The sequence below is a fragment of the Coenobita brevimanus genome, chromosome 57 (assembly GCF_032717465.1).
Source record: "Coenobita brevimanus isolate Jiangsu-jjx chromosome 57, ASM3271746v2, whole genome shotgun sequence".
In the NCBI taxonomy this organism is placed as follows: Eukaryota; Metazoa; Arthropoda; class Malacostraca; order Decapoda; family Coenobitidae; genus Coenobita; species Coenobita brevimanus.
In genome coordinates, this window is record NC_137010.1 from 1500553 (window position 1) to 1523170 (window position 22618).

The 22618-nt window shown below is 44.5% G+C and overlaps 1 protein-coding gene across 1 annotated transcript; it reads right to left on the reverse strand.

The window, feature by feature from the left end:
• Window positions 1-2024: 2024 nt before the first annotated feature.
• On the reverse strand, window positions 2025-22497 carry LOC145402179 (sacsin-like). The gene is made up of 6 exons (XM_080274295.1): window positions 22297-22497; window positions 21434-21541; window positions 19318-19483; window positions 15834-16145; window positions 3736-14495; window positions 2025-2385 (listed from the first exon to the last, which is right to left on the reverse strand). The coding sequence occupies exons 1-6, from the start codon at window positions 22495-22497 to the stop codon at window positions 2086-2088; spliced, it is 11847 nt and encodes a 3948-aa protein (XP_080130421.1). The 3' UTR covers window positions 2025-2085.
• Between the last annotated feature and the right edge of the window lie 121 nt (window positions 22498-22618).

A 22618-nucleotide genomic window follows, 5' to 3' on the forward strand; every position in this document is an offset into this window, starting at 1 on the left:
AATACTAGGAACATAATAGCAATAGTACTAGGAATATTCATACACTGGCAATACATAATAGCAATAATACTAGGAATATTTATACACTAGCAATACATAATAGCAATAATACTAGGAATATTTATACACTAGCAATACATAATAGCAATAATACTAGGAATATTTATACACTAGCAATACATAATAGCAATAATACTTGGAACATAATAGCAATAATACTAGGAATATTTATAGACTAGCAATAATACTAGGAATATTAATACACTAGCAATACATAATAGCAATAATACTAGGAATATTAATACACTAGCAATACATAATAGCAATAATACTAGGAATATTTACACACTAGCAATACATAATAACAATAATACTAGGAATATTAATACACTAGCAATACATAATGGCAATAATACTAGGAATATTTATACACTAGCAATACATAATAGCAGTAATACTAGGAATATTAATACACTAGCAATACATAATAGCAATAATACTAGGAATATTAATACACTAGCAATACATAATAGCAATAATACTTGGAACATAATAGCAATAATACTAGGAATATTTATAGACTAGCAATACATAATAGCAATAATACTAGGAACATAATAGCAATAATACTAGGAATATTCATACACTAGCAATACATAATAGCAATAATACTAGGAACATAATAGCAATAATACTAGGAATATTTATACACCAGCAATACACAATAGCAATAATACTAGGAATATTTATACACTAGCAATACATAATAGCAATAATACTAGGAATATTTATACACTAGCAATACACAATAGCAATAATACTAGGAATATTTACACACTAGCAATACATAATAGCAATAATACTAGGAATATTAATACACTGGCAATACATAATAGCAATAATACTAGGAATATTTATACACTAGCAATACATAATAGCAATAATACTAGGAATATTTATACACTAGCAATACATAATAGCAATAATACTAGGAATATTTATACACTAGCAATACATAATAGAAATAGTACTAGGAGTAGCTATTAATACGAAAAATAGCAATACACACCATGACTATTATTTCATCAACCAACATACCGTAATATTAAAAAGTTCAGTGTCAAAATATATATATATATATACTGCATTTCGAAGATGGCTCAGTCGGCAGGTGTGGGCGTGGTTGTGGCAGGAAGTGAATTAAGAAATGGAGCCGCACCCGCAACACACGAGAAATCGAAAAGTTTGAAGAATGCGCAAATTTAGAATGCGCCAGATTTTGAGAGATAGTGGCCTACTTCGCGCACCTTCTCCAGGACAGCCTGCGCAACCCTAAAACCTCATTACAAAACTGCGCATCCTATAATCCTCATCACCACACACTGCGCATCCTATAATCATCACCACAAAGTGCGCATCCTATAATCCTTATCACAAACTGCGCATCCTATAATCCTTATCACAAAGTGCGCATCCTATAATCCTTATCACAAACTGCGCATCCTATAATCCTTATCACAAACTGCGCATCCCATAATCCTCATCACCACAAACTGCGCATTCCATAATCATCACCACAAGTTGCGCATCCTATAATCATCACCACAAACTGCACATCCTATAACCACCACAAACTGCGCATTCTATAATCAAATAATCCTTATCACAAACTGCGCATCCCATAATCCTCATCACCACAAACTGCGCATCCCATAATCATCACCACAAGTTGCGCATCAGATAATCACCACAAACTGCGCATCCCATAATCCTCATCACCACAAACTGCGCATCCCATAATCATCACCACAAGTTGCGCATCAGATAATCATCACCACAAACTGCGCATCCTATAACCACCACAAACTGCGCATTCTATAATCACTACAAACTGAGCATCCTGTAATCACCACAAACCGCATCCTATAATTCTCATCACCACAAACTACGCATTCCATAATCCTCATTGCCACAAACTGCGCATTCCATAATCCTCATTGCCAAAACCTGCGCATCCCATAATCACCACCACAAACTGCGCATCCCATAATCCTCCTCAGCACAAACTGCGCATCCTTGCCAATCTCAGTTCACAATAGGAGAGAGAATCGTCTTCAGCTCGCGCACTTTCTCCAGGACGAACTGCGCATCCTGCTGGCCGTACCTGTCGTGGGGAGAGCCGTGGACGCCGGGGTAACGAAGCCAGCGGTAAACCACCTCCCTATCCTCCACCGACCTCACCATCGTGCGCACTTGATCCAGGTTGACACGAGCGCAGAGGGGGTCGAGACGGAGGGCGAGTTGGGTCAGCTTCTCGCCCCTCCGTTGGTGCGCAGCGGCGATGTCTGTGCGGTAGAGGCAGGCTGTGATGAATTTCTCGGCGGCCTGTGTTGGGGGGAGAAAGGGGGGGCATTAGAGAGAGAGAGAGAGAGAGAGAGAGAGGAGGGGATTTGTTTGATAAGGCAGGATTTGATGAACTCGGCAGGCTGTGTGTGTGTGTGTGTGTGTGTGTGTGTGTGAGAGAGAGAGAGAGAGAGAGAGAGAGAGAGAGAGAGAGAGAGAGAGAGAGAGAGAGAGAGAACATTGAGTGCCGACTGATAAAAAAAAAAAATTGTCAGATTAGAGGGATGATTGACTAGTAACCAAGGAGACTCACCACTGTTGCATCCAAACACCCTTCAGTTCAGTTGGTGTCAAACTAAGGGATGAATTGACTAATAACCAAGGAGACTTATTTCTGCTTTACAGTGCTTTTTAGAACCTGGCCTAAAATTGCCATCTACCCATCTTGAATCCTCCTCTGTAAGAATAGATTAGCTCTAGATTATGATACTAGTCACGAAGAAGTGCCGTGAGGAGACTATAGAGCCATGATATTGTCTCATTCTGAAATAGGCTGCATAAGGGCGAAAATCTGGGCCAAGTTAATGTAAAATGAGCATAGTGAGAAGAGACTTAGGGCGTTATTTCATTTATTTTTTATTAATTTATTTCAAATTTTATATTTTGTATAATTTGTTTATTTTTATTCATTTTTTTTACATTTGTTTTTCATTTTACGTTATTTTTTCTTTCTCTTTACAGACGGCTTTCTTTACCTTAGGGGAGACCTGTTATGCACTTCTTCGTGACGAGCATCATACTCCGCTCATTCTAACTTGGCCCACACATGTTCGTTTTCGTGTCAGTGTTTTCATTGCTGAGTGACAGGACATGACAATACTGTGGCTCCACGTCCTGTCCATAGCACTTCTTCGTGACTAGCATCGTACTCAAGGGCTAATCTCTTGTTACAACTCGTTATACAAGATGGAGACTCCAATTTTAGGCCAAGTAAGAGTAAGAAGACTATGGAAATGTAAAAAAAAAAAAAAAAACTGAGGGTAATTTGATATACTCCTTTCACCTGACCTTGGCTTAGATTGTCCTTTTGCGGTTTATTTCAGAAGACAGTCTACGGCTCTACATCATCGTCTTCCATAGCACTTCTCCGTGACTAGCATCATATACCATTGTTAATCTGGTATTACAATGCAGCATTCACGACGGAGAGCTGGCAATTTTAGGCCAAGTTAGAGTAAAATGACAATGGAAAGAGGAGAGCCAGATGGAGAGAGGGCAGTATTAGGCCAAGTTAGAGTAGGAGGAATATGGAAACGGAGGAGCCAGATGGAGAGAAGGCAGTTTTAGGCCAAGTTAGAGTAAAATGAGAATGGAAACAGGAGAGCAAGTTACCTGATGACCGAGGTACATTGCCCAAGCAGCAGACCCATCTAGACGCGTGGCGGCCTCCTCCAAGTCGTGCTCTGCTTGTTTCCACCATCTGCGTGCCTCCGGCTGGTCACCCCTCCTCCGATCGCCACAGCTGGATCTCGAACTGGAAAAAGCGCAGCCACCTCCACTGTGAGACCCCGTGTGCCAGCTGGAGGGTGGTCTGAAGATGCGACTGTAGGTGGTGGTAGAGGGGGATGGTGTTTGGTCTCTTCGGTCCTTGTCATCTGGTATCCTCTTCCCTCGCTCCAGCCACGCCACCTGGGTTTGTATGTACTGGGCGAGGCGCATGCACAACTCCACTCTCTCTGGGTTCTTGTTTTGGTGCCACTGAAGCCACAGCCGTCTCAACATGTGGCATCTCTCTTTCATATCCACCTGCCAGATTTCTTTCACCTGCATGCGTAATCTTCCACGCAGCTCCTCTTCCGACAAATCTACCTTCCCTTCTTCCACCTTCGCTGTGGCTGTCTGCACCAGGGTATCCACAGGCTCGCTAATCAGCTTATATAACATGTGAGCCTTGACGGTGATCAAAGCACTGAGTTCTTTATCCACGCGCACCTCATACTCATCCATCATCTCACAGACTGAACTCCGAGACACCAGTTGACGTACCTGAACAATGATGTACAGGTTATCAGTGTCATCATCAACCTCGCCAGCATCGTCTTCTTGCTCAGTGTAGTATTTCTTCATACACACAATCTCCCCTTCGTTGAAGTGTCCGAACTCATTAATGAGGAGGTGCAGGTACATCTCGTCAAGGTAGGAGCCAATGTCCGTACTGTATAGCTCAAAGATGGGGCCCTGGTTTTGGTACTCCTTGATGCTGTATGCGTCCAAGAGCCTGTGCATATCACGGGGCTTCATAATGATGCCAAAGACTGCGCTGAGCTGACTCATTACTTCCACATCATTTATGGTCAGAAGCCTCTTGTACACCTCACTGAGCGCAGTTTGTATGGTGTTGCTCGCGACTGGCTGGGGAAGAAAAAGCCTGATCCCACTGTTATTTCCTGTGCCCTCGTTCTGCACATGGTAAAGTTTTCTCCTCGTTTGTATCTCTTGCCCATGCAGCCTCTGGACCACTCTTACATCACTGCGCTGCTCGACATGCACGTGGCTAAGCTTGGTCAGTATTTCCTTCTTTTCCATCTCAGTAAGACCTAGACCGTCCTTTACCTTGAAGTGGTTAATGACTCGCTGTACTGCCGTGTGGAATACTGAACAGCCCAACACCTCCCTCAGCTCGCTAATTACTGGACTCGTGACTACGTGAACTCCATCTTGAACGAGCTCCTCCTTGACTATATCAGACAAGAATTTTGGACACAAGGCCTTGGGAAGTCGTTTCAGAAAATTCCAACAATCCTTTTCAATCTTCAGCGCAGCAAAACCAAGAAATAGTGGTTCTTTTATCTTACCATCAGCAGCCATCAGAAGTTCCTGATTGTCTGCTACGAACATCTCGGAGGAGTCGCACAGCTCACGGGTTCTGGTGGGAAGGTACAACGCATCAACACAAAGCTCCTCAAGATTCTGTTCATGCTTAAGTAGGCCATTCAGAGCACGGATCATGATGTCTTCCTCAGCTGGACTGAGTTGCTGATGTTGCGTTGCATGGTACAGCCTCATCAGCACCTGTGCATAGGTGTTGCAATCAGTTTTTTGTTTCATCCCCAGTCTTCTGAAGACGTCAGTGTACTTGCCATAATAGGTAGGAGCCTTATAGAGGTAAGGAAGGATCTCCTCCTCCAGTGACTCCACCACCAGGCTGGCAGGGACCAAGGTTTGGCGGTCAGGAATGTGGATCACCCATTCGTTCGTGAGCATCTTACAGGCCTCTTCACTCTTGGAAAGGTACTTGTAGATATCCTCCATCACTGCCTTCACTTCATCACCATCCACATCGCTACGCATCAGCTTCTCCTGCGCGCCATCCACATCCCTACATCCTATCATGGCTTGGCATAGGTTAGTAATGTGCTGCAGGACCCGAGCTTGAGGGACTCCGTCTGATACACCCAGCTCTGCCCTCCTCCTCCATGCCAGTGAGTGGGCATAGTTGGGTAGAAGACTAACAGTTGACCATACAATGCTTCCAAACTTTAACTCAACACTTTTGGAAAAGCTTACCAGACCTGAAGCTGTACTGAAGTGTGGTAGGATTTTCTCCAGTTTCTCTAATCTCCCAGGCATCAAGAACTCTGTGTCCCTTACCTTATTGAAAACATTCCTGAGACGATCAACATTATTCTCCAGATACTTGATGAGAGTTTTAGACTTTTCTTGAACATCAGGGTCCTTGCTCTTCAACGACTGGGCAAACTCGACAAACTTCTCACATGTCACTGTGTCTATCAGTCCAGCCAACTTCAAGAACTCTCGCCATATCACGCCAGCCCAAGTTTGCGGAACATTAGCAACTTTCATCACGGAGAACACCGGGTTTGATGGATCATAGAATTTGTCGGCAGTCTCCAACCTCCCATTCAGCTCTAGAAACTCAGTCCTTCTCAGTACTGACACCACTAAGCTGTCATGGAGTAGGCGATAATTGTCTCTTAGCTTCTCTAGACGACGCATTCTTGTCTCCTGATCCAGTAGTTTAATATTTGGCAAGATGAAGTTTGCATAAATATGTACATCATCCATGAGAATATCATTATCAACATACTTGTACAGATTCATGATGGTAGGTGATGCATGTTCCAGGATTACGAAGTTCTTGCTTGCAATCTGCGCCATATCATTTAAATCCATAAACTTTGGGAGGACGATCAGCCTCTTGCCAAGCAGGGAGCAAAACTCGCCTGTTAAATCTTTATAGATTTTTAGTGCCATCAGTGTGCGTCTGTCGAGCTTTTCATTTTCACAGTGACAACCGAGGTATGTGAGGATTTCTGTGGAGTCTCCGTAGCCTCCATCACATTCTTCCTTTCTTATGTAGTCCTCCAGCTTATCTCTGTAAAAGTCCAGAACCTTCAACACAGCCATTGGATTTTTGACCCAGGCGGCCAAGTTCAGCTCCTGTGGGATATCTATGTGGGTTAGAGCTGGCCTAGGAACTGGTAGACCTTTGAATATGGGGTAGGCATCAAATCCACGGGTATCCAGAGCTTTCCAGGCACTGTTGACTGGAATAAGGTACTCCGTCCCCTCCACAGTGATTGGGTACAGTGCCCAGCTCCCCAATGCATTTAATATAGTGTCCTTCCTTGAGTTCCACATATGACTAAACGAGAAAAAACATAGCTGACTTACAGCTTCGACTACAAACTTCCATAGACCTTGCAGCCATTTGATGTTTGGGATAATTTTTGGGTTATTAAAAGATTTGTTTATCATGATAATGGCATTATGATGTTGGTAGGACGAGGCCAGAACAGTTGGAAGCCAAGTACTCAGGTCCTGTATGGTAAACGGCTTTAAAACTCCTGCCGCTTCGTACGCCACCCTGTGTTTATTTACCACTTGTACTAGACTTTGCGCCACGAACTCTTTCCCAAGGTTTGGCAACAGGAAGGCATAGGGAGTGCTGAAGACTGGCTGTGACTTACTAAACTGTCTTAAGATGAGATCATTTGTCAGTAACAGTGGCAGGTTTGGTATGCTGCTGTTAAATTCCTTTTCTTCAGACACAAACGAAAGCATGCTGCATACGTTTTCAGGACAGAGAAAGGGAGTCTCCTTAATATAATTCCACAGTTCTGGCAAACATCTATCTGGGAAGCTTTTATCCCAAGAACAAAGGAAAGTCAATGCGGTGGCAGGGTTGAAGACACAGTAGTTGTGGTTTGGAACTGCCGCCTTCAGCCGCAAGTACATCTCACCGTTGCCAATTTTCATCCCAAGTCGCTTGAGTGTATCCAGGACGCAGTTTTGAGTTTCTTGTGGAGTTTCTTTAGCAAAATGTATTGGGAACTCACAGCCCTTCTCCTTGAAAGCATGCCATTTAACGACTCCCGTCCTGGCCTCTTCAGTTGCTCTGGTTCGTCTTGAGCGAGTACGTAACACTGTGGCATTTTGAAGTATTCCACTGTCAGGAATAAAGACGCCAAAGAAAAACACCTCATTAGCTATTAGGTATTCATAAAGCCAGGTGCAAAAGTTCTTCCAAACAGGATACACCAATTTATCTATCATAGGAAAGTGGTTGTAGAAGGATGCTATCTTTTCCTGAAACTCTTCCTCTGTCATAATGCTTTGAAGGTGCTCAGTTTCTTGGATATTTTCCTGACACTCCTCTTCTGTCATAATTCTTTGATGGTCCTCGGTTTCTTTGAAGAGTTCCCTCCTGCACATATCCAGGGCATGGACTGTGGCTGGACCCAGGACTTCCTTGATCAGCCACTGGTTCCACTCTGTCTTGTGATCCCCGGCTCCCTCCCATAGGCCCCTGCGGCATGCTGAAAGAGCAAAGTGGCCATTGATACTGAATGGCAAGCAGGACTTGGCAAAGTCCGGCAGGGGAAGATAGCATGATGTTGTGAAGGGGTCGGAGGATGGGCATGACTCAGGGTTCATAAGAATGGCCACACCAGCATGCGGTTTTAAGTTCAGTGTTCCATAACGAAAGGCTTCCTTCACGATAGGTGGTACAGTGTCTTTTGTCTCTGCCCCCAGCTGCTGCACAACACACCAATGCCTTTCCTCCCCATCGCTGTCTGTGATCTTCAGCTGATATGTTTCCCTCTTCATATCAAGAGCATAAAGAGTCTTGTCTCTCTTGTGCTGCTTCATATCATCAGAGCTGTGGAGCTGCCCACTTTTGTGAATGACTGATGCCTGTATGCAGTAAATGGGAGTGCATTCGTCATCAGTGCCAACCTTCATGATGGATATCTTTCGTACATTCCTCAAGAATTGCAAACATTTACCCATTTCACTCTGAAAAGCCTTGAGCATTTTGTCAAGATGTTTACTTTCAAAAACTTCGCGAGATATCGCAGACTTTACGGAGGTTCTTAGAGGGAGGCGGAACACTGTGCCCTCCTCATGCAGTAGCTCCTCTTTGTATCCAAGGAAAGAGTCAGGGTGGTCCTTCCTCAAACTCTGCAAATCAGTTAACTGAGCCCCAGGTTTGTCAGGCGTTGCAAATGGGTCGTAGCAGCAGTGTGGGTCAAACAAGCACAAGGTTTCTCCGTGGGGAACATCCGGGCCCCGCGTGAGGAAGGAAGGAGCGTCAGTCAGGTGATAGACTGCATTGAACCCGATACCGAATTGTCCAGTGCTGGCTGGATCCTGTTTCTTACTACTGTTACCCAGGTCCTGAATGCTCGTTAGATCTTGCTCTGTGAATCCCTTATTGTTGTATACTAAGAGTGCAGGCCCCTGTAAGGGAGCCCACTGCTTGTCAAACAGTTGGTCCGTGGGGAGGTGTCTCGTGTCATTGATGAAGGAAACCTCGGTAGCCCCGGCATCATCGGCATTCTGCAGCAGTTCCTTCATGATCCCTTCGTCACATGGGTAGTCCTCAAGAAGGTTTCGCAGTCGGACAGTCAGTGGCTCATTCTGGCCGAAGTGCATACGTCTGGATGACTCCTCTAGTCGCTTCCTGGTTTTGGAGGTGATGCCCAGCCACTTCAGCTTCTCCGGCGACACGTCTAATCCTCTGTGTAGGCAGAGGAACTCGCCAGAACTCAGTCTGGCCCCATCATCAAAGCACAATTTGTTTACTGGCTGCAAAATGCCTCTGGCATCAGGGAGGTAAATGGAGGAGACTGAGGACACGCCTTTTCCTGAATTTTTCCCAGTTAATGTAAACAATTCATCGAGCAGCTTTGACATCCGTGACACCTCAGCATCACTCAGCTTCTCCGCTTTATGAATCTCCTTTTTTCTGAGGATGGTTTGCATAACTAGGGTGTACGTGCAACTCATGCTGATGCCGAGAACCTCGAGTAATTTCTCATATGCATCCAGTCCCTCGATGTGAGCAGAGAACAGGTCAGGAGAACAGTTATTAGTGCTATCCATAACAAACTGTTCAGGGGCAGCAAATCCATACTTTTTAGTTAACAGAATTTTCTTCTCCCTTAGATTCTGGAATTCAGACAGAGAGACACCCTTTTTCTCTCTCAGAAAATACTCCAAATGCTGGTATATTGTGCGACACCTCATGACACCATGGCGACCGAGTGGAGCTGCAGCAATAATGTCCAGCTGCTGCAGGACTGAGTGGACTGGGACATGCAGTGGCTCGGTCACTACACCAAGTTTCCTCAGGACAGTCACTCTACTTTGGTTCCCTACTTGTTTATGACCTACAACCTGATGCAGACTTCCAACAAGTGTATGAACATCTGGCAAGTACAATTCTGTGGGAGCTGCCAGTGCCACAGGCTTGAGCTGGCTTTTTTCTCTAAGTCCTGAGTGGCTTGAACACAACACTGACTCTTTAACCGGACTCTGGTCCCCTCTCCACTTATACTCCCAGTTACTCGGTTTCTCCATTACTGGTAAAAATGTCTTTGACTTGATGCCATTTGCTATGTCTTCCAGCTGCTTCAGGTCTTCTGGCTTATTCTCATCTAGTCTCCCTAAGTACAGAAGAATCTCCTCTGCTCTGTCTTTGATACACTCAGAACAAGGTAGACGGATGACGCTGTTTGCTCGTTCACTCACCCACTCAACTGGAATACTTTCACTCTTCATTCCCAGTGTGGAGAGATTGTACACTCTGACTCCTGTGGATAAGAAGACATCTTGAGGAAACCTTTCATCTGCTGTGCTGTACATCGCCGCAACACAACTACCTGGTTTGATCAAATCCTCTGGAGCTCGGAGCTTGCCATTAGGGTTTGTGGGTATACAGGACACACCTCTGAGTGCTTCCTGTCTGTCAAGAGGAGTGTCAATAAAGTGCAGGGTCAACATGTCTCTCTTCTCTGCTGCAATAACTTCTCGTGAGACACTTGGGAAAAAATAATCCTTGTAAAACTTATCCTCGCTGATGCAGAAACCGGATAGCCATTTTTCATCAAATCCAGCTTGGATGTCACGTGGTAGTTCAATGATATATTTACCACTGAATGATGGAAGCAGGTTCTCCATGTATTCAAATGCTATTTTGCCCATATCTCTGCTGTAGAGAGAATGTTCTAAAAACACACACTGGGTCATAGATTGCCAGCCACTGCTACTGGAGAACACTGCTGGGTCTACATCAACAATAGAGCAGTAGAAGGAGTTAACAAGTGCTGTCATAATGTCATCATTTCCTTCTGCTGCCAGAGGCCAGTGTGTGTGGTAAGGGGTTTCTGTACTCTGGCCCAAGGACACCAAAGTGTATACAAGCGTTTGGTAAGCGGCACAGATGGCATCTTTAGCCAGTATCATGTTCCACTGCTGTTCTTGCCGGTCATCTGTTGATTGTAACCGGAGGTTGGTGCGGTCATCCGCCACTTCAAAGAACCCATTGACCTGCACGGGCAGCGGTGTCTTGACTGGCAGTGGTAGGAAACAGTGCAGGTAACCCTCGGTATAGAACCCTCGTGGTAAGTCATTGAGGCGCCCAGGTATCCATCCATCACTGGCCTGTATGACTGGCACTGCAACTGCTCCCAAGGGTAGGGCACTCCCAGACAATTGCTCCGCTAGGCGACACAAGCGACCGTTTCCAGAGTGCCATGATATGAGCCAGGTAACAATGGAGGAGCCTTGCTGTCCTCCACACATTTCCTGCCCTGCTTCACTCTGCTGCACCGATATGTCTGACAGGTAAGCCTCCTGGTACTTCTTTTTCACCCACTCAAAGGTCGAGCCATTACGTGTGTAGAGTGCATCTGTTTTAATCATGGGTGTCCCTGGTTCCTTTACTCCGAGGGGCTCATCCAGCATCACACGACTGCTCTCAAAAAGTAACTGTTTTTCCGCTGGAGAACCTGCATTACTGGGAAGATGAAAGACCTTGATTTCTCGCACATGCTGCGTGAATAAAAGCAGCTCTCCAATGACATCCCGAAACATACACAGCAGGTTCTTCATGTCAGTTTTTCCGTATTCCAACTTACTGATCTGACTTCTCGCTGCCTGTGCCTGGGATCTTAACGGGAAGCGGAAAAGAGTGCCATCATATTCCCTAGCTTCGTGGATCATGCAGCCAAACACTTCTCGAAATGGTCTGAACTGCCCCTCAAGTTTACTCAACATCAGTGAATTTCTTTTAGTGCTAAAGTTGTATCTCTTGCCGGCAGCTTCGTTATCTGGGCCTAAGTTAGTAAGGTGAGGGTCTAGTACAACAAAGCTGGACCCACTCACAAAGCTTGGCACATCAGTCAGGTTGTAGACGGAACAGAAACCAAAACCAAATTTACCTATTTTGGTGCTCTTCTGCTCCTTGGTGGCTCCTCCAAGTTTCTTTAAATTGTTGAAATCATCTTCAGTGAAAGTTGCATTATTATATGCCCACAGTGCTGGCCCTTGCCACTGTCGTAGCTCAGCACTCAGTAATCTGCTCCGTGCATCATCATTCTGCCGCTCATCGTAAAGGAAAGCAACACTGGTGGCGCCCGCATCATCTGCATTCTGCACCAGCTCCTTCATCACGGCCAATCCATCGCGGTAGTGACGCAAGAGGTTGTGCAGCCTTGTCGTGAGGGGCTCATGCTGACTCCAATCCATATACTCGTCTCCCCCACTAGTCAGATGCTGACTCAGTTGTTTTACACCCAGGCTTTGGGCCAGCCGGGGAGTCACGCACCTGTGCACCATTCTCAATCCCATCTCATCGTTGCTCAGCCAGCTACAATCATCGTCAGAATAGGAACACTGCTCAATCTCTACCATCTCTAATCTATCATCATCATCACACGCCACAGGGAGCAGCAGCTGTGGCCGTTCAGTTTCAGCCACAGATCCCTTAAGTTTCTCCAGCACAGACACAACCATCTTTCTGTCCCTCTTAACTGACTGCTCCTGTACTGGGGAAGCGTGATGGGCCTGGACTTGCCTGAGAACCTTTAAGTACAGCTGCACTGACTGCTTATCATGACATCCCAGGCACTCAAAAAGCTCACTGAACTCCCGCAGTTCAAGAGGTAGAGGATGCATGTACGGCAACAATGGAAGGTCATCTAGCATGGTCCGTATGTACACCTCACTTGCAGGTTTAAATCCAGCTTCCGTGAACACACAAGGTAGTGCAGACAGAGACTGGAGTTGGTGCTCCTCTGTTGTATTTACAAATCTTGAAAGGTGTTTGCATACTTTCTTGACCAAACCAAAAATCTCTGAATTCTTGACCAAACCAAAAATTCCTGAATCCACTGACGGGTATGCTTCCAATATGCTCTTAAAATGTTTCAGGACCTCTGTGATGTCTGGATCCTGGTTCCAGGCAAAACAAGCGGCCACTCGGGGCAGATGAAGGCAGTCCACCAGTGGGGTGATGGAGCCCACGATATCTTTGTAGTCGCTGCTGCTCTTGAGGGTTGTTGGCATGAGGAGTCCTGGTTGCCCAGCCCATGCTAACCAGGATGGGTATTCACTAGGCCTGTCTGTAATGCTGTAAACAAAGGGTACATTCCTCACAGCCTCGCACACCTGCTGGTAATCATCTCTCTCTTCCAACACTCTTAACAACTTGTCAGACTTCTTGGCCTTCTCTGCGTGGGACAAAGAGTCTGCCTGCACATGCGAGATGGCTGCCAGTAGTTCAGGACGTAGCAGGTCCTTCACGCTCCTCAGACCAATCTGGCGCAACACAGGCAAGTGCTGCCTAAACTCGAGACTGGGAGTTAAGTCTTGGCCTATGAGGGCATCAATGTTGGGGTCCTCTGGGTCAAACAGATCATTAGGTATTCTGAATCTACCACTAACATCAACCACAAACTTTAGTAGTTTGAGCTCTGTACGAATTTCCTGGCTTTCTACTAGACTGGGATCTCTCATAATGTAAACTGCTAAGGTGGACATATCAGCCTCTGAATATGTGAAGGAGGACGTGTCAGTACTTGAGTCAACGTTTTTCAGTGCCTTGAGACAAAGATCTTTTTTGTAGAGCTGCACACCTCCCAGAGCCAGAGCCAGCTGGAGGTGGCCGGGACTGACTGGAGTAATCAGTAGTTCAGGGAAATGGACCGGGAAATTGTCTGGCTGGGGACTAATATGTTTTACCTCCGTTATAGACACATCCACCTTTTCGCAGTCCCTTCCACTACTGGCTTTGAAGAGCCTAAGCTCAGCCAACAGGGACTTTACCTGAGGATTGAAACTGTGGGAGTGTAAGGCAGCAACCAGTGCCAGGCTGTGGGCATCAGAGCACGAGGCGTTGAAAGAGCGTGCAGTGGTGTGAATGCCACGATCCTTCACCACCTCGTCTAGTGCCATGCTGATCCCACCAGCGTCAGCAGGGCGGTGGAGGGACTGCAGGCTGGGATGGTGGACGTATGGCGGCAGCTCCGACACCACTGCTACACCCAGGAACTTCAACGCCTCCACCATCACATCGCTCACCTGTGCAGGGGGGCTTTGTTCAACAGTGGGGTGGGACATTGGCAGCAGGTCAGCAGGGGAGGCAGGCAGTGAGCAGGAGGGCAGCAGTGGCAGGTGGACTACTGGTTTAAGGTCCACCAGGTGTTGTAGCAAAGACCATACCTGCTGTAGCCAGACGCGCAGCTGCTGTGTCGGGGGGCTGTGCTGCTGGACCCGCTGCACACTCTCACTCAGGAGTGCCACGCCGTCTTCACATGTAACAAATGGTCTCAGCTGGGTGGAACCTGAAAATTATCATTATTATTATTATTATTATTATTATTATTATCATCATCATCATCATTATTATTATTATTATTATTGCTGCCAGAACAAAAACAAAATCCTTCAATCAGGGTGACAGCTCTTATCTGATTTCATAAGTAATGGCTAAAAGAAAAAAGAACTTGAAGTTGGTGACCTAATTTTCCGCCCATCAGTACCATCTTCAGACGATTTTATCTGAGACTGGAGGGGTTAGCTATTTCCCTCAGCTGAATAGAACCCTCTGGCAGCAGGAAAACTAAACTAAACGCCATCAGACGGAGGGGGAGACTGAGGATGAGATGCTACGCTGGAGGAGAGGGACAGGTTACACGAGAAGACAAAGGTGTTGGAAGAGAAATAATTGACCATACCCTTTCTACTCCGACTTGGGGTAAAACTGCCATCTCTCCATGTGGAACGCTGGGCTGGAACAACAGATTTACAATAGAATATGATGCTAGTCACGAAGAAGTGCTATGGAAAGAGATGTGGAGCCGTAGCAGTGACTTCTTCCACCATCAGGGTAAGTGAAATCAAGTGAAGGCGTCCAGCTGGGCCAAAGAGAAAACTGCAGCTCTCTCCTCATATTATAGTGCTTTCCCTCGTACCTTCAGGATCGATTCAGGGCAGGCGCCTTTACTTGATCAGTATTCAGGCTTTCGACAAATACTGATCGCAGCACGTAGCATTTTCAATTTGACAATAATGGAAACTTCACCACAGAATGATGGCGTCGAGTAAAGTTCAAACCATTTCTAAAAACTTCCACGAAAAATGATGCTGACTGTAGTTAGAATCCGATCAATATCAATATTTAATTTACAGCAGAAGTTGATTTTAGAAACTAATATTTTGATTTATTATAGATTTTTCAAGAAAAAATTGATGGTAGCTGGTAACAAAGTCGTCAGTATTAAAAATTTCCTCAAAAAATGATGGTAACATAACAATTTCACAACGTTAAAAAAAAAAAAAAAAATGATGGCACCAAGTAACATTCAAATCACTTAAAGAAATTTCCACAGGAAATAATGGTAGTATGCAGTATCAAACCCATTTTTTTAATTTCCGCCAAAAATGATGGTAACCTGTAGCATCCACGTCATTTTATGAAATTTCCACAAAAACTGATGGTTCTATGACACAGCACTTTCAAGATACTTCAACTGAATCTTGTGACGGTAGTAAGTGAATCGCGGTCGAAATGGCCTTTGGCTGCGATTCAGTAAGCTCCAAAAGGACGAATATCTGGTCGACTTTTTAATTTTTTTCTTGGACACACACACTGTACATAAAGCAATATAATAGTGACTTACCAGCTTTAGCAATGTTGTGCAGCCTTTGTAGAAGAAGTGGAGGCAGTTCAAGGGCAAGGATCCAGTTTTCCAGACCCCACAGTGCCCTGGACTGGTCTTCACTGCACATGTAGATCCGCTGGCCCGACTCGCAGAACGTCGTCCAGGACTTGTCACTGAGCGGCAGCAACTGAAGGCCACAGAGGTCATCGTAGGCCGCATCTGAGGTCACATAGTCGAGCAAGGCGAGGCGATCCCACTCCTCCCGCATTCCACCCGCCGATCGCAACGTGTCCCGAACCAGCTTGGGGGTCACAGACGTAGGCAAGGCGTCTGTGGAATGAAAGAGGTTCGGTCTGAGGTTGCTATACCACCACACACCACCCAAGATTGCTACCACCACACCACACCACCCAAGATTGCTACCACCACACCACACCACCCAAGATTGCTACCACCACACCACACCACCCAAGATTGCTGCCACCACCACATACCACCCAAGTTTACTACCACCACCAACCACCACCACCACCACACACCACCCAAGTTTACTACCACCACACACCACCCAAGCTTGCTACCACCACCACCACCACAAACTACTACCACTGTCTCTCATCATAGTAAGGCTGAAAGTGTTTACTGTGGCAAATGGTTCTTAAAACATATACTGAATTTATGTTGAAAGCATAACTTGAAGAGCCACTGTCTGCTGCCGGACCCATGTCAACTAAAAGGCTAACTATATATTCGTAAAACAAAAATAAGTTATGTGGGTAAGTCAAACCAGTTCCAAAATGGCCCTAGATGAGACGGACCCCGAGAATCCTATAGGTGGTGACTCAGGAACGCCTCTGTACGTTGTCCTGAAGAACTCGTTTCAAATCGGGCCCGAAGTCAGTAACATAAGTAACTCAGTGATAAAGGCATTTCCTGTCCTGCCTTTCTATGAAGACGTGGAATTAATAGAGTAAATGGAGACCCACAATAATAGGGTTTACTGCATCTATCGTAATAAGGAAATATCTATCGTAATCAGGGTAACAATATCTATCGTAATAAGAATTGTATCTATCGTATTAAGAACCGTATGACTTAATAATATTAACACTATCGTAATAAGAAAAGTATCTATCGTAATAAGGTTAACACTATCTATCGTAATAAGGCTAACTCTACTGTAATAAGGTTAGCACTCTATCGTAATAAGGTTAACACTATCTATCGTAATAAGGGTGACTATCGTAATGAGGACAGTATCTATCGTAATAAGGTTAACACTATCGTAATAAGGCTAACACTACTGTAATAAGGTTAGCACTGTCTATCGTAATAAGGTTAACACTATCTATCGTAATACGGCTAACACTACTGTAATAAGGTTAGCACTATCGTAATAAGGTTGACACCATCTATCGTTGAGAACAGTATCTATCGTAATAAGGTTAACACCATCTATCGTAATGAGAACAGTATCTATCGTAATAAGGTTAACACTATCTATCGTAATAAGGTTACCACAATCTATCGTAATAAGGGTGACTATCTATCGTTGAGAACAGTATCTATCGTAATAAGGGTGACACTATCTATCGTAATAAGGGTGACGATCTATCGTAATAAACAGTATCTATCGTAATAAGGTTGACACTATCTATCGTAATAAGAACAGCATCTCTTGTAATAAGGCACACACTCGTAATATGAACACAATCTAGCGTAATAAGGGTGACACTATCTATTGTAATATGAACACAATCTATCGTAATAAGCAAGTATCTATCGTAGTAAAATAACTATCACAATATCTATCGTAATAGGGATGTTTTTATCGTAATAAACAAGCTATCGTCGTCATAAGGTTAATGGTTAATAATGATAATAATAATAACTAATAATCATAAATAATAACAATTATGAGTCATGAATAATAATAATAATAATAATAATAATAATAACAACAACAACAAGGATGATAATAAATAATAATAATAATAATAATCTATCTATCTATTGCCAGACGCCTCAATCCCGTTTGGGATGGCCACAAACAAATCGCCTCCAAGTCGCCCTCTCCCCCGCCATTTCACTCCTCTGCTCCCAACTCACACCCCCCTCTCTCATATACCTCTCCACCCCATCCCTCCATCTCATCCTCGGCCTCCCCCTCCCTCTTCCCCCCTCCACCTCACTCACATGCACTCTCTTCGTCAGTCTTTCACCCTCCATCCTCTCCACATGGCCAAACCACCTCAGTGTGTTCCTCATAACGCTTCCTATCACATCCACACCACAACGCTTCTTTATATCCTCATGCGTCAGCCTGTCTCTCCATGTGACTCCACAGGCTCCTCTTAAATAACTCATTTCCACTGCTCTCATTCTTGACTTGTGTCCTTCCAACACCGTCCATGCTTCACTTCCATACGTTAGAGTTGGTATCACTACTGTCATGTAGCAACTTTTTCACTTCCATGCTCACTTCCCTGTTTCTTATCACTACTTTCAAAGAACCAGCAACCTTTCTTCCCTGCTGTACCCTTTCAAGCAATTCACCCTCCAAACCTCCATCCTTACTCATCACACTACCCAAGTACTTAAACGTACTCACATTTTCAATTCCTCACCATCCAACCTCGCTGTACATTCACTGACTTCACCTCTCTCAAAGACCATCACTTTACTCTTCCCTACATTCACCTTTAGATTCCGTTTCTTACACACTCTCCCAAACTCATCCACCAAGCCTTGCAGCTCCCCTTCGTCTTCACTCAACAACACAGTATCATATGCAAACAACAGTACAGGGAGTTTCCAAACACTATCCTCTCTCACCAAGGCCACTCCAACATCCACTACCCTACCTTGTACCTCTTTTATTACCCCATCCATGTACAGATTGAACAACCATGGAGACATGACACATCCCTGTTTCAACGCAACTTTCAAAGAGAAAAATTCACTTAGTTCACCATCCACACGCACTGCAGCCTTCGCACCATCGTACATACTCTTCACAGCATTCAACAACTTCCCATCTACTCCATATATTCTTAACACTTTCCACAATCCTTGTCTATCCACCCTGTCATAAGCTTTCTCCAAATCCATGAAAGCCGCATACAACTTCTTTCCCTTCTCTAGAAACTTTTCCACTAAAGAACTAAGAATGAATATCTGATCTACACAACCTCTTCCCTTCCTAAAGCCTCCCTGTTCTTCTCCAACTAATTTCTCTGTTCTTTCTCTAACTCTGTCAATAAGTATCCTACCATACACTTTTCCTATTATACTAAGAAGACAAATGCCCCTATGATTACCACACACTTCTTATTCCCCTTTTCCTTTGTACAAGGGAATAATTATACCTGACTTCCAATCCTCCGGGATTAATAATAATAATAATAACGATAATAATAATAATAATATAAATAATAATAACGAAGATAATAATAATAAAAATAATAATAATAATAAGATAGAGCTAGTCAAGCACACTCACCCAACTCCCTAAGCGCTAAGGCGAGGTGAGGATGAGGGGTCAAGGAGGTGAGGTGGACCTCCCTGACCTCCTGCAGGACCCCAGCCACGCACTGGGTCACCGCCGGGTCAAGGTCACGCAGGGAATCCGTGGTGGTGACCTCGTGTGGTGGATAATAACCCTCATCCTGTGCATCAGAGGGCATCACCAGCATTATCAGCATCATCATTATTTTCGTCATCATTATTGTCATCATCAGTATCTTTGTCATGATGATAATAATAATAGTAATAATAAATAATAATAATAATCATAATACTGTAATCATAATCTTCACTGTCATCATCATCATCATAACAATATTTTAATAACCTCATCAGCTTTACTGTTGTTATTCGCTTTTCCATCATCATCGTCATCTACCTGGTCATAATTAAAACGTCCCACTTCCCTGTGGGAAGTTTTATTGTGTCATTATTATTATTATTTTTAAACTGCAATATTTCAAAGGTTATTTAGCATAGAGCCTTCAAACTTGGTCAACTTGACCGAACAGCTGCTCGCTTCTTTTAGCCAAATACGGTGGCAATCCGCCAGCTGGATCAATCAATCAATCATTCATTTCCTGTAGCACCCCACGGGATGCCTAGGTCCTCGATGAACTCTCTCCATCAATATTTTTTGTCTCTTGCCGTCTCCTTCAGGTCCCACCAACATTCCTCTCCCGATTCTCTTTTCATTGTCCTCAACCAGGTTTCCCTTGGCCTACCTCTTCCTCTAGCAGTCCACTGTGGCACATCCTGTATTAAACTCCCTTCTTTTCTATATATGTGCCCTAGCCATTTCCAGCGAGACACTCTCACATATTCATGGTTCCACTCTCGTAATATCCCTTACTCTTTCATTTGTAACTCTGTCTTGCCACTTTACCCCAAGAATCCTTCTCAGTATTTTATTATCAAATCCTAATACTTTCTGATCTGTTGCAGTTGTACTGTACCATGACTCATGTCCATAAATTAAAACTAGTGTAACTATGGACTTGTATATTTTTACTTTAGTATGCACCGAAAGCATATTATTATTCCAAACAGATTTCAGCATTCCAACAGCTCGCCAAGCCTGTCTAATCCTCTCCTCAATTTCACTGTTAGATCAATTAGATGATACAATAGTTTCCAGATATTTATAATTTTCTACATTCTTCACCACATTATTTCCAATTACACAATCGATGTGGTTCCCCACGTTCATATTAATAATTTGTCTTTCCACAATTACCCCCTGGGGAACGGGGGACAGAATACTTCCCTAGTATTCCCTGCTTGTCGTAATAGGCGACTAAAAGGGACACTTTTATCTACATTCTTCTTGTTTTTCTCTTGTACTTTGTCTGTCCTAACCCTCTACATTTTTTCTTTTAGTTTAATTCCTCTCTCCACTGTCTGGTTCCTGCGAGCCACTGGCATTGGCTCCAGGGTAATATATTTTCCTGCCTAAGAAATCTCGATGAACCCTGATTATGAAGCAACGGCCCTCAGTTCCCTGCCAACTGGATCTCCGGATATTCAGAACACAGGACAGTGAGTCAGCCACGCTGTCACAAGAGCCACTGAAGCTGGGAAACTGAAATTTTACTACAATATAGCCTTACGGCGGACTCAGTGCATTTGAAAGTATGGTTCCATGCGGTTACCTCTGAGATCGCCTGAAGTCAAAAGTTGAGTTTTTTCCGGATATTCCGGATGTCACCTAATTTTCCACGAAGGATTAAAGCTAGAACCACCAAACTTGGTGGACTTAAAGACTGTGATGACCTAAGGTGACATGCACAAGATCAGTGACTATGACCTCAAGGTCCCTTTATATTGACTTCAAGTAGGCAGTGGCTGTGGAGTATTTCAGCATCAAAATTATCCTTGGACAATTTTACGGTGTTCGTTATTGTTATTGAATTGTATGGTTTATACATCCTCTCTCTCTCTCTCTCCTGGATGTCCCTCCTTTCCTCCGTCATTTCCTTCACTCTCTTCCCTATCCTCCTCCTCTCCTTATTTCCCCTTCCTTCCCCTACCCCAACCTTGAGAAAAATAGGAGGACGAGGGGTACTGCTTAAGGAAAAACACAAAATTCTAACCTGACACTTGAGTATGGGGAGAGGCAGCATCTTCTCCCACACCGCCCTGGCCACCTCCTTCCATCGCCCTTCGGTCTTCACAAGGTCTGGCAGGGCGGAGTACCAGACCTCGGGGCCGTACGTACCTTGAAATGAATTAATTAGTAAGGATGATAGGTGTGTGTGTGTGTGTTTTGCATGACTACACAGAAACACACACACACACACACACACATTATAGTTTTCTATTTCTAAGCACACACACACACACACACACACACACACACACACACAGATATTTTAGTTTTCTATTTCTAAACACACACACACACACACACACACACACACACACACACACACACACACACACAGATATTTAAGTTTTCCATTTCTAAACACACACACACACAACCATATTACCTTGCACTGTCCGCGTGTGGACGAGGAGCAGAAGTTTATGGTAGACCTCCAGCAGCACCTTTGATACCAGCCCTTCGTTCCATGTCACCTGAGGGAGTGAGGACAGGTATGACAAATCCCTTCCTCTGTACATAAACTTGGCCTAAAATTGCCATCTCTCCCTCTCTCATGCTCAGCTGCAACAGTTAACCGTAAAATAGGGCGCTAGTCACGAAGAGGTGCTATGGAAAGGATGTAGAGCCCTAGTAGTGTCTGTTTCCTGCCACTGAGCTACGTGAAATGAGCTGGGAAAGAACGGAAATCTGGGCCAACTCAGAATATATGAAGTAGTTACCTTATCATTGAAACACCTGGTCATTTCAGCACCTCTCTCTCTCTCTCATAAAAAATACAATTGTTCTGTATTGGTCTCCTTCGTTCTCCACCCCCCCACCTCTCTCTCTCTCTCTCTCTCTCTCTCTTACATCGGGCTCCGTCGTGGTCTCCTGGGTCCTCCACTTGACCAGCTGGCGGCTTTGGTCCAGGGAGAAGGAGGCGCTGACCTGAAGGGGGAGCAGGGTGTTGTTGGCAGTGTGAGAAGGCAGGGGCAGCACGGTGAAGAGGCGACCCCGTGCACAGGGCGTGGCAGGGGGGTCAGCGGGAAGAGCAACACCCACGAGGGGCATGTGTCGTCTGTGTAGAGGGGGGGGGGTTAAGTAGCATAATATCACTGAATGTTAACTATAAAGAGGTTAGTTATCAGGTCAACATTTCTCTCTATCCATTCTGAATGCTGAGCTGCAACAA